This window comes from Falco cherrug, chromosome 12 (genome assembly GCF_023634085.1).
Source record: "Falco cherrug isolate bFalChe1 chromosome 12, bFalChe1.pri, whole genome shotgun sequence".
NCBI classification, from domain to species: Eukaryota; Metazoa; Chordata; class Aves; order Falconiformes; family Falconidae; genus Falco; species Falco cherrug.
Window position 1 is genome coordinate 20,229,370 of NC_073708.1, and position 12,523 is coordinate 20,241,892.

Genomic DNA, 12,523 nt, shown 5'->3' on the forward strand with positions numbered 1-12,523 from the left:
TGTTGCCGAGAATATGATAGTGGTGTTTACCACCTTATTTTTAATTTTGGTACAGATGCCTACTTAAAAGTTATGTAAATATATGATATTACAGTACATTTTCCTAATGAGTTTGATCCTATTCAATTGTGCCTAGAGTAATAAATAGTAAAATGACCTCTCTTCTCTAGAGATATATAGACAGCTTCTACTGTATTCTCGACACTTGAATCATGAAATGTAAAGAAGCCATTCTAAGCAGGATGCAGCTGGGTTGAAGGACTGCTGATGCCAATTATGCTTCGTACATAATAATGCACATTTTACCTATTTGGAAAAAAAATTCACATTTATTTACTGTCAAACAGGTGTTAAACTTTACACTGGATATTAGTGATGGGCTCATTATTAACAGGTTTACACAAAGGGATGAAAAAAAGCAGAATTTTGTTGAAACAATTTACATTTCATTAGATTTTTATCATAAAATAAATTAATTACTAAATATAGGCAGAAGGAATATGGAAGAGTAATAGTTATGTTTTATTTATTTTTTTAAAGGACAGGCACCTTTTATTCACGAGAAAGCTTGTGAGAAGTGTCCAGTGTCCCCTTTACCACCCAACCCCGATTAAAGAATGAACAGGGAATTGAGTTACAATCTTTGTTAGCTAAACCAAATTTGTGCAAGGCTTGGCATAATTGGCTTCTAAAACAATTTTCTCCCCAAATTTATTTTTTTGGCAATAAAAATTCAAAATGTAAGAATAAAAACTAACTTGTCAAAGCAGAACACTGTTTACAGTGAAAAGTAAGTGAAAATGGGTAGAACTTGCATTTTAAACATACTACCGTACTATGAACAGAGTGTAAGAAAAACAGCTTATAACATATGTGCAACCAAGAGCTTTTCACAATATTTTCTTCAAACCCTTTAAAATTATTTTTTAATGACAATTATCTTTCAGTTGGACACAAAGGTATTTATTTGACCCTAGCAATAGAACAAAATATAATTTCTTTAGCCATTTTCTCATGAGAACGGTTCATTGTACAGTTGAGGAAATATATGAAATAAGGCCTGTGGCTTGATTGCTAGTGGTTAGACATGTATTCAATCTTTGCCCTAATGGAAAAGATTTGCAGTGAACTGCAAACTGATGCAGAATATCTCTCCTGCTTTTGCAAGTCTTGTCAGGAATAGTAAGGTACAGTAAATTTGTCCCACAGGATTTTAGAGCCTACGCCTTGTATATAATACAATGTAGGCCTAGAAAAAAAAATGGTGCAGCCATATTTACAAATTTAGTTCACAAACTGCTGCAGTAAAATGGCTGGGAAGTGTTTGTTTATTTTTTTCACAATTTTGTTAAATTCAGCAGCAGAAGATATCTTAAAATACCTTGTTGGTATTTCTTTTCTTTGTAACAAATAATTCATTTTAGTATACTCTGTGTATATACAAAGTTTTTGTTTTATAAAAATTCACAGAACTGCGAGGTCCAGTCATCCCTGTTACTGGAGAACCACAGGGTCAACAGAATTGTCTCTTCAAGCAGATATGAGGGAGCCTGCATGGGGCCAATTAAGTCTTTTTAATACTTGTATGTGGCCTTTAATATTTCTTTGCTACACTATTAAAGGCTTGTCACTAGTTGCATTTGTCCTTCTCTAACATCCCCTTCTGGAATACATCCTTCTTTATTAATGGGAATTATGTAGCCGTCGCTATTACCCCTGCTGATTTGATAGTACATCTGAAGCTGATGGCCAGCTCCTAGGTTTGGCATGCTCTTGTAGTAAATGTCCTCATTTTCGCTCCTCCTGGAGGGAGAGAGATCTTCTTCAACGTCGGGGCTGCTCTCTGGATACGGAGAGTCTCTGAGATTGGGCATGCTCGTGTAAAGAGAGTCTCTGTTGGGGGACTGGAGGTGGTCGTCAGCCTCAGCTGTCAGCTGTGAGACGTAACTGTCAGTTCCCTCGGTCTTCACTTTCTTCTGGGGCTGGTATAGAAGGGAGTGAGTCCGCTGAGGAATGAGTGGGGCCTCCAGCTCTTTGTGGTGGAGCTCCAGCCCGGGGGTGTCACTGTGCATCAAAGACGAAGCATCTGCCACGATGGCGTCATCCTCGCTACTGCTCCCGCCAATCACAGCTTTGGCTGGTAGCGTGCGCTCCAGGTTGTGGTTCTTGCTGCTGCCCCGCAGGTTGTTGTGCACTAATTCTGAAATGATCATTTTCTCAAAAGCAGTATCATTCAGGCTTAGTCCACAGTCTACAACTTGCACACTGTCATTATAGTCTCCGTTGCGCAATGAGTAGCTGTTGTTGAAATTACCATTTAGCGGTAGAGTATCCATGGCACTTGTATCCCTGGCATTGTTCAGTGAATGTCCTGAAATGGAAAAGGACAGGTCTGGTTATTGTCTGATGTGATTTCTATCACTTTTTTTTTTTTTTTTTTAACAAAATTCTTTAATGTAGTTCAGGACAAAGTTGTACTTGGAAGTAAGACTTGAGAAAAGTTAGGTTATTGAACATTCCCAAATGCTAACAGTTGCACACCTTATAGGAAAGATGCATTTTTAAAATAACGTGTATTTCCTGTGGGGAATAACAGCATTTTAATTTCTTAATTTAGTGTCAATCCTGTGACTCTTCCACAAGGAACCGTTCACTCCATGCCCTTGCATATGTAATGCAAAGCAATTCATTTGGAAACATCTATGTTTTGAAGTACACCACCATGATTTAGAAAAAGAAAATTAACAGAATTTGTCCTAAACGACACTAAAAAGGAATTAAATCACAGACATAACTGAAGGTAAATGTACAACATAAACCCACATAACTGGCAAGCAACTACTTTAACAACATTTCTAACATTTTTTCCTTTTTTATTTTTTTTGAGATGAAGTAAAGAAAAGAATGAAAAAAAATGGATAAATACAAAGAATTTATGTTAAACAAGGACAGCCATCTTTCACACTACAGGGACCAGGGCCCACAAGCACCATCCAACAACACGATAGACAGCCGGTGGAATGACTCACTTTGGACAACTCACATCATGTCTGTCTGCTCAGGCTATCTGGCCTAAGAGTAGCTGATATATAAAAGAAAGTAAAATGATTTATTGTAACATGATGAAGAATTACTGAGCTTCTCAGCAACTTAGTCAGAGCAAGGGTTCAGCAAATTAGATTACTAAGCAATAACAGCTTTTCTTTTCCCACTTAATGTAATTTTTTTGCACTAATATTCTGTCTGCCAACAACGGCCCCAGGCTTCTAAAGGTCAAAGTTTGCCTGCAGTCTGCATCAGTCACAGTGACAGCACTGAATGAACAGAATAGTTAATTAAGAGTAAGGCCCACAGTTACTATGGGCATGGAAGTCAAATGCAGAAATGTTAGGAATTTCTGTACGTATGGGTCACAGAAATTAAACCAAAGAATAAATACTAGTTGTGGAATGGGAAGAGGAAATCAGCCATGGCTGATATCTCATAGCTGCTGGAGGAATGACAGATTGGGTAAGTCTGCTGGAAACATGAAAAGAAGTTTGGGGGGAGGGGGGGGAAATGAAATCTTATGATGATTAAAGTCTTTATGCTTTTGGTTTTGGCTTTTTTTTTTTTTTTTTTTTTTTCTGGTAACAGGATAAAGAAAAGGCTTTCCTATAGACACAAAGACATGTAAACTATGACAGCACAGTGCTTCCCAAGCAAAGGAAAAAGAAAGAAAGAAAAAAAAAAAGACGACTGAAAGAAATTAAACAGTCTGAACCATGGAAAGTCAGATGGCTAGAGCATTCCTAGAAAATCACTTTATCTACAGATATGTCTGAAGTAAAGAAAGAATGGAGTGACTTTACTGAAATGAGACTGACCACTGTGAGGCTGCTGCATTATATGCAAGGCTTGGAGGAGTATGAGAAAAAAGTTGCTTTGGAAAAAGATTATACATTTTCCCATTTTGTGGGTTGGTTTTTTTTTTCATAATTAAAGCTGCAGCTTATCCTAGAAAATTCAATCTTCTCTGGAAATATTGTTTTCAATTAAAAAGTAATTGCATTTTCTCATGAAAAGATTTTTGTCTTCAACTTTAAAAAATAAGAGTAATAATTTCCAAATAAATTCTGAATAATTTGCAAATCATTTTGTATTTTTGTTATTGTTAACTCCTCTCCATGTGTACTGATTTAAACAGTGATGAGGGTTGTTTGAAAGGTCTCTTTAGCTTTGATTAAACAACTCTGTAGTTTTGCAATTTCATATATGTTCCAAGATTTTTCTTGCAATGGATTTAGCTGTGCAGAACATATGGCATTTATAAAAGTAGACAACACATGGACCACATGCTGGCATTCATTTCCCTCGTGAAAGTGATTTAATTCTATAATTTTAATTCTCTTTTTGTCTGCTAAACAGATACCAAAATATATCTGATAATCCAAAATGAGTTTTCTATTATATACTGCAGAGTTAAGCACGGTAGAATATATTCAAATTGGTTTGACGAGGTAAATTTTGTTGCCCATGATCAGGTAATTCATTTGAAATCTTTTCATAGCCTGTAGCAAGATTACTGTGGGAATTTAAAAATGTAAGTAAATTGTTAAGCATTTCTGCTTGACACTGCTTTGGTTTTAAACAGCAAATTATTTCAGCATTGCGTAACTTCTGTTACCAATAGGGTTTGCTACAGACTCATGTTGTTTCCCAAAAAGCAATATGCAAGTACTTTTTGAATGTGGAAACATTTCATTTGCAAATTGTGAACCACTTGCCCGCTGAGTCTACTTCATGACCGCTAGTTATGTTTTAATTGTGCCCATTAAAAATCATGCTGAAAAAATTTACATTTGATAGGCAAAGTTAAGTTTTACTCCCATACTTGTCTCTCTGTAGGTTGCTAGAGGAAAGCATAAGGAAAGTAAGAAAACAAGAGAATGAAAATAGAAACTACAGTTCAGTTAAAAGGAAACTTGAAATAAAAACTGGAAACAAGGTTTTATGATCTCTTTATCAAGGATTTACCATTCCAGTTATACTAAAGTGATCTTATGACTCATCAAACAGTAACTGCTAGATATTACTGATGAATTGCACCGTAGTTAAAAAAGGCAACTAGATAATGCAACAACGAAATGTTGCATAGGTAAGTGATGACACCCTTTATTCCTACAGAACTAAACTGTTCTAAATGTTAATCTCAAGATTTTCCTACAGGAAAATGATCTACCATAAAGCTGCACTATACTATAGTTTAGATCTGTTTGACGCTGGATACAATTTTCTGCGCTGGCGTATCCAAAGGTGTCAAGATGCCTTGCACTGCTTTAGTATCTAATCCGTTCTATAAGCAGTTTTTTTCAGCAAGCTTTAGTCAACCTTATATTGCATAGACATGATACCTCTAAGTGATAAATATCTTGAAGATGGGCTCTCGGACCATGTGGTGTCAGTCCTGTAATAGTATATTAAGATTTATGCCACCTGTGTTAAAAACATGGATAATTATTGGTAAATACTGTTATGGCAAAGGCATTACTATAATATAGTGCAGTTTTACAAGCTGACATCAGCAATACTGTATTTCTCGAACTGACAGAAATTCAGGGTATTGCAACTTGAGTTTCTATCTAGGGAAAAGAAGGGATTTGGAGCAAGCCAAGAAAAGCGGTTTTATTCAGGAAGTATAAGCACACCTGGTGAGTTAAACACAGGAGCTGAAGGGGCATTACATACAACTGTTTCAGCGAGCAATGTGTTATAGGGGTTGTTAGTGCCGTGTGGTCGAAGAAGAGGGTTTGTTAGTAGGTAATTGCCAGTCATTCCTAAAGCAAAAGAAACAGAAAAAAAATGTCAGTTCTTTAATTTGAGGCTGACAGTTTCAATAAAGAATATTTTTATTCATCATGAATCATGTAGGACTTGTCAAATGTAATTCAGCTGAAAATTTCTGAATGTATTTGAGCTATGTATTTGAAATGGGAGCAGGAAAATAGTTAAGATCCCAGTCATTCACAGGTGCTGTCCCAATCCCCAAAGTAAACATCTGGTGAGAGTGACATTTACTAATGTATACACAATCACTGTTACACAAGAATAGCAATTAAATGTGTAGAGATCAAGGTACTACATAAAGCTATTGTAACTTTAAAAATGATCATATGGAACGTTGCTGTCCAGAATACAGAGAACTGAATTTCTTGAGTTGAAAGGTATTGAAAAATCTCTTATGACAGGATCAGAGCTGTTATTCGCTTTATTAAAAACACACGGATAGTGGAAGGGAATTGCTGTTTTCAAACAGACAGTGGATGACAAACTGCAAGAAGCATATCTTAGTATATGCAAAAGTATGCATGCTGAGGGGAAAGCAAAATATTTGCTCTAAGAAATCAGAGCATTCACATTTTCTCCCGGGACATTCATGCTGCAAATTTATCTGCCAGGTTTTAAAAAAGAATTCCCTGAATGACAAATTTTCTTTAAACAATCAGTTTACAAACAAAGTTAAGATGAAGCAAAATACTACATGAACAGATTTTTTTTTTAAAAAACCCATTTTACAAGTTATTCCAACATCATTTAAACAACTCTTGGAATAATTAGGAAAATAATCAGACTATTTTGAGAAATTATTAAAAAGTCAATTAATCTCTGATTTCTAGCTACTAGAAGAAAAATGTGTTGGAATAATGACCAAAAATAAAACCCAAAAAACCACCACCAAAAACCAAACCACGTAAAATGCTGTGATTTAAAACTTACTTTAAACATTTCATTAAAGTAAAATTCCACTTTCTTTTCTATTGCATTGCACAGCAGTATATCAGGATCAGTGTATTACTGACCCAAGCACTGCCAAAGAGCCAGCTACATTTTTATAGTATGGATATTTTTATTTGGCAAGGACGAGACAGTATATATTCCAAATACTAATGCTTTTTACTAGATACTTTACTCTAGATACTTAGTAGCAGAAACGAGCAGAAAATTCTAAGATTCAGGGAATTATTGCCTGATTATGCTGATCTCACTGGCAAGTTTGTATCTGTGAACAACTAAAAAGGTTTTATCGTAGCTTTTTTCAGTTGTAATATACTTATTACTAGAAATACTAACTGAAATATATTCTGCTTGGGGTTCGGGAGGTTTTTTTGTGTACTATGTTTAATCTTGGTTAGAATTATTACTTGTAATTTACAGTTAAGAGAATTATTATTTTCAATCCAAAATTTTTTGCCACCATTAAAGGCTTGACTTTTAAGGAAAAATGACACTTGCCATTAATTATTAAACTAGCTTATATGTATGGATCACTGAGATAGTTACAATATTATAATTGAATAAAAACTGTATCAATTTTTCTAATAGTGACAGAACATTGCCAGTGGCTTGAGACAAGAACTCCGAAATAGGGAGAAACTTCCAAGACCTCTGTTCAACTCTGAATTAACTGAGGGTGCATCATGATTAGAGCAAACCTCAGGATTCAGAGACATCCAGTTAGGGTGAAATCCCAGACTTTTATCTACTGTATTTACAGGATTTTAGTAAGACACTGGAAGGGAATGTACTTCTTTCTTGGGCATGAAAAATATAAATTTTCTACTTAGAAGGGTTTATTTATTTTGACTTTGTCAGAGGAACATACAAGATTTAGGGGAGGGGAGCAGTGAGACACACAGGTCTTACCCACTTTCTATAAGCTAAATAGCAAAAATAGAATCATGCTTTCTGAAATTTTTTCTTTTGCAAAATACCACACTTTTTACTTTCAAAGTGAATGTAAATTAAGTACATGTCCCTACTACCAAATCTTGAAAAAAACCCCAAAAAAACCCAAGGGAAGAAAACTTGCTAGTTGTGGTTGATGACTGCTTTATAGCTCCCTGACGGGGGAATTTTCCGTTGGAAACTTCCTGAGTTAAGCAGGAGCTGGTCGCAATGAGATCAGGGCTACGTGTTCTTCTAGGGATGTGGGTGGAAGAACAGGCTTTGAACTTGGCTTGCACAGAGCAGTCTTCCCTCCTCTGCTAGCGCAAACTACCTCAAAAAGACACAGGGGGAAGGGGAGAAAGGAAGGGACATTCTGTCTTAGTTAATACCCTTGTTTTCTAACTGGACATGAGAATGAGGTTACAAATTTCAAAGCCTATTTGAGCTGAGAAATTTTGAGTTTTGGCTTCTTTGTGCCTGAAAATCTGGATTCTATCCCATGTGACAGACACGATGCTCTTTGAAATAGAAAAGATAAATGCTTCACAGACATCTTTTGCATAGAAATGATATCAATTAGTTTTCACTGGGAAAATTTCTGCACCTAAAAATCATAGTCAAATATGCATTAAAATGTTACTGCACTCATATTTCTGTTTCAGATTTAACCTATAAAGGTTAGGAAAGATTTAAAATTGTGATCTTGCTTTTAAGTTAAATTATTGATGAGACTTATTTAAATACATTCCCACGAATGGAGGAATTAAACTTCTATAACAGGGGGCCAGTTGAGGGAACACAGTTTAAAGGTGCTGGTGGATGACTTTAAAACTCTGCTTTTAGAGAACGTTTTTTCCAGATTTTTTTTTTTCCAAAACATTCTTTTCAATTCTTCTGCATTAAATGATATAAAATCTTCATAAAATTTAAGGCTTCTAAAACTGAAATGTTCCCAGTGACTGACCTTGATTAAGTGTTGAAGTGCTGTTGATGTCACCTGAGATAAAAGACGATTCGGATTGTTTTCTCACAGTGTCATTCCACATCCTCCTTATACGACTCTGTTAACATAAAGCAGCGAGACGGAAGCATAGTAAGTTACAAAAAGATTTTTAGAATGCACCATTTTGTAGTTATGTAGAATATTTGTGTTTATTCTGGCCTAAAGCAAGCTGTTCTTTTAGCATTTAGTGAAACTCCTTCTTTTGTTATTATTAAATAATTTTTTAAATTTCATTTAAATGAAGCATAATGGTATAAACCTTCCTACAAACCAGCCCCTAATTACAAGAAAAGTAAGGTGTTTGCATTAGACCAAAGTAAAAGGAAATGTTTAAAAAGAAATCAATTCTACTATGCAGAAGTATGTACTTGCCATCTAAATGATAATAATGAGAAGACAATTAGTGCTTTGATTGGAACATATCTCAGTAGGCTTTTTATAAATAAGGTTAATTAAAAGATGCTGTCAAAATCTCTCTTACCTGTGTGCCAGAGGAATAGCGAGCGCTAGTTCTTGTTGTTGATGCCTTCACTGAACTGTGGGGACTCTCAGTTGGTAGTCCACCACAGCAGTAGGAATGTCGGAAGCATTTGCCATATTCCTTACGTACCTGTGGGGGAAGAAAAGATTACTTAGCACACAAAAATAGTGTTAAAATTTCTCCACTGGCAAAAACACATGAGTCCTGCATTAAAACTACTCACACACTTTTCAAGCGAACGGATAATTCTTGCTTGTTTAATTGTTGGCTGTTACCAAAATCAGGTACTTTTCCCTACTTGGTGGCAGCATTATCAGGTATCCAGAATTTTTGAACAAGTTGTTTCCAAGTTATACACATTTCATTTAGATGTTTCTGAACTACCGTTACTGAACAATTTATGGGATTATTTTTATCTTGTTTTCATGTTGTAGATTAATATAGTTAAGTTTATTTGAATTGAATGCTGGCTGAAAATGGTCTCTTTTATATGAGCTTTTGGTGAAGAAGCCACATAAATCCTGTCTTCCCATCCCAGCATGCAAGAAGGGCTGAGGTAGCTAGCCTTTGCCCTACTCGGTACTGCCCATTATGTCAGCCCTCCAAGAAAGTGTGAAAACCTGCAATGACTATAAAGGCATTTTCATATAAAGTTACTCTGCGTAACTCAAACAGCTGCCAGTTCATATGGTCACACCTGCTTTGGGATTGCACACAGCTCACAAACACCGCTGCCCCAATCTAGGCAGAGCACCAGCTCTGCCGGCAGAGGCACCGTCAGTGTTCCAGAGTCAAATTTTGAATCGTAAGGCTGGGAACTGAAACATCTTTCACTTCTAGAACCAAAAATTAAAATCCTAATTACTGCCTTTGGTGAACCTAGAAAACTGAATATACCTACGTATATGACATTTTTGTCTGACAGAGCAACAAAACTGATGAATGATTCCAGTATTTGGCCTGCATTTATTCACCTCCTGTTTCCAATGACCTACTGGAAACATTAGTTTTGCAATTTCTGTGTTAACGTTTGTCATGAAAGTATTCAACATTAATTTACAGAGCAGTTAATTCTCTCGTATTCAGTGACTGCCACACTGACTGCTATTATAGTGCGTACTAGGAGAGCGCATACACATCTTGGCAGCATGACAGCATCAGTAAAAGGACACAGTGGATAAAATTCGTGAAGATGTGTAGGTCTAAATTCGTAAATCTTCCCAAGTACATGGGACTCTAAATGTCTCTTCTACTTCTACATCAATGAGACTCCTACATTTCTGGGAAAAGTGGGATTTTAGATAATCTGGAAATTCTGCTTGACCTATGAAAATACAAGATAGAAAGTAAGTTATGTGCATGTAAAAAGGGGAGAGGGGAAAATGCAAGATTTACATGTCATATGTTGTTTCCAATATTACAAGAATTTTACTCATGGAATATACATGTGACGTTTCTATAAACTGGAAGGTTGAAGAACATATGAAGAACATAAAAGCCTTAATTTCAAGCTAGGGACAATAACTTATCTTTTTATAAAAGTATATATTCATATTTTAAGTGAAGCCCTATCCATATCAGCACAAAAGACACATAAAAAAATGGAAAGAGAAATGCACAGACATAGAATTATAATCTTTAACTCTGTAGTCTGAAGAACTTAAATCTATATATATATCATCACTAGATGGTATAACACCTAAGAAAATACATTCCTGAACACTAATGGATATTAAATGCTCTAAACCACTACATAGCAGAGACAATAGCAATCAAAACTGTATTTTTACCCAAATACCACCCTCCAGGGCTGGTTTTGCCTAATGCCTATATTGCAGTGAATGTACATTATCTGTCAGTACTGTGCATTCCACTGTCATTATTTCTAAATTATAGCTTGTTGGAAACTGATGGAAGCAACAGCACTATCATCTTGTCAGAACTGGAAACATAATAGTTTTCACTTTCACAATTCTATTTCTCTGTTCAATTTAGTGACCAACCAGTAATAACAGAATAAAAAGACTACATTAGCTATGCAGACAGAGAATAGGATGATATCCCGTCAAAGGCATCAAAACTTAAAAATCTTAAATGGCAGCTTTAACATTCTTTCAGGTATAAATCTTATTGCTCTAGGTTATGCTTTTTCACACTTGACTGGTATTTTAATATTGCTTTTTGCTGACTCCACTTAATAGAAAAACAATGCACAGCTGTAAAAAGAAATAAAAAGGAAATCTGTTTTTGATTTTCAAGTCCAATACAAGTGGTAAAAAGGGCAACATTATATGAAGCCCTAATCTAAAAATTATTTGCATTTTGAGAATGTTTGCATTTTCTTCCCTCTCTTCTTTTCTTAGGCTTCATCTCCTCTCTAAGTGTGCTTCTGCTCTCTCAAAACGAGAGGACTGCCGTGTTCATATGGATAAAATTCTTTCTGTCTACCAGATCTTTTCCTAAAACATGGCTGAATGCCATTGTCTACACCAGATTTAGAGATGCTGAGATTGTTGGAGCTGGTACAGTCGAGAACATGCAAGAATGTGATTTTTGTACTTACACAGCAATACTATATCCAATGGTCTCCAACCATTTTATAAATATCAGTTAATTATGTCCCTGGTGAGCTAATTATAATGGGAGTTAATAACTGCTAGGTCTCCAGCCTAAAACTGGTAAAAATATTTGGAATCTAAATATTGCAAATTGGGTATTTCCAGATATAGGACGTTTTATGCATTTTATGTTAAATTTTTGGGGGAGAGATTTTTTGATGTTTACCCTTCCTCTCAACTTTTGTTACTTTCCTTTGCCATGCCTTCCAACACTTTTGGAGCTTTTTTATTTCATCCTTCGCTGAAGAACCTCTAAGACATCTTTGGAAGCAGTCCCCACCCTCAGTCTGGGTAAGAGAAGGGGTGCAGTGAACCCAAAGAGAATCCCACTCAGTTGTGCCCTTCACTTTCTTCTCTGCCATTCGCTCCTCTCTCCCCTGCAAGCCGCCTCTCTCCCCAGCACATCTGCTTCTTCTGGACTCATCTGCTCCCTTTGGGCAAAGGGGAGCGGAACAAATTTAGCACATCCCGCTCATGAAGGAAGCCTCGTGCCAGGGGATTCCAGTTTTTCCAGTTAAGAGCATGAAGCTGTTGGATTGCTAGGGGAGGCAAACACTTGAAAAAACTAGTCATGCTGGCGTCTTTGGAAAACTCTCCCCGTTAGCAGCTGCCTAGTGTTAATTACTACTTTTTTCTAAAAAATGTGTGTGTCGAAGTTCATAATAAAATTAATTTTTACATCTCGCTTAATTTGGTAATGAACAAGCACTCATA

At 35.9% G+C, this 12,523-nt stretch overlaps 1 protein-coding gene across 16 annotated transcripts in view; it reads right to left on the reverse strand.

Annotated features, from left to right (window-relative positions):
- Positions 1-309: 309 nt before the first annotated feature.
- The window catches only part of ADGRL2 (adhesion G protein-coupled receptor L2), a 394,069-nt gene continuing 381,855 nt past the window's right edge, over positions 310-12,523 (reverse strand). For 6 of the 16 annotated variants that reach the window (XM_027802672.2, XM_055724261.1, XM_055724263.1 and 3 more), the window contains 4 exons: positions 9,192-9,320; positions 8,672-8,768; positions 5,688-5,816; positions 310-2,371 (listed from right to left, as the gene is read on the reverse strand). In XM_027802672.2, coding sequence (XP_027658473.1) covers positions 1,617-2,371; positions 5,688-5,816; positions 8,672-8,768; positions 9,192-9,320 — 1,110 coding nt within the window. In that variant the 3' untranslated portion in view covers positions 310-1,616. Of the gene's footprint in view, positions 2,372-3,029; positions 3,083-5,393; positions 5,476-5,687; positions 5,817-8,671; positions 8,769-9,191; positions 9,321-12,523 lie in introns of all 16 variants that reach the window. The other 10 variants (XM_055724266.1, XM_055724270.1, XM_055724268.1 and 7 more) reach the window with 6 other exon arrangements.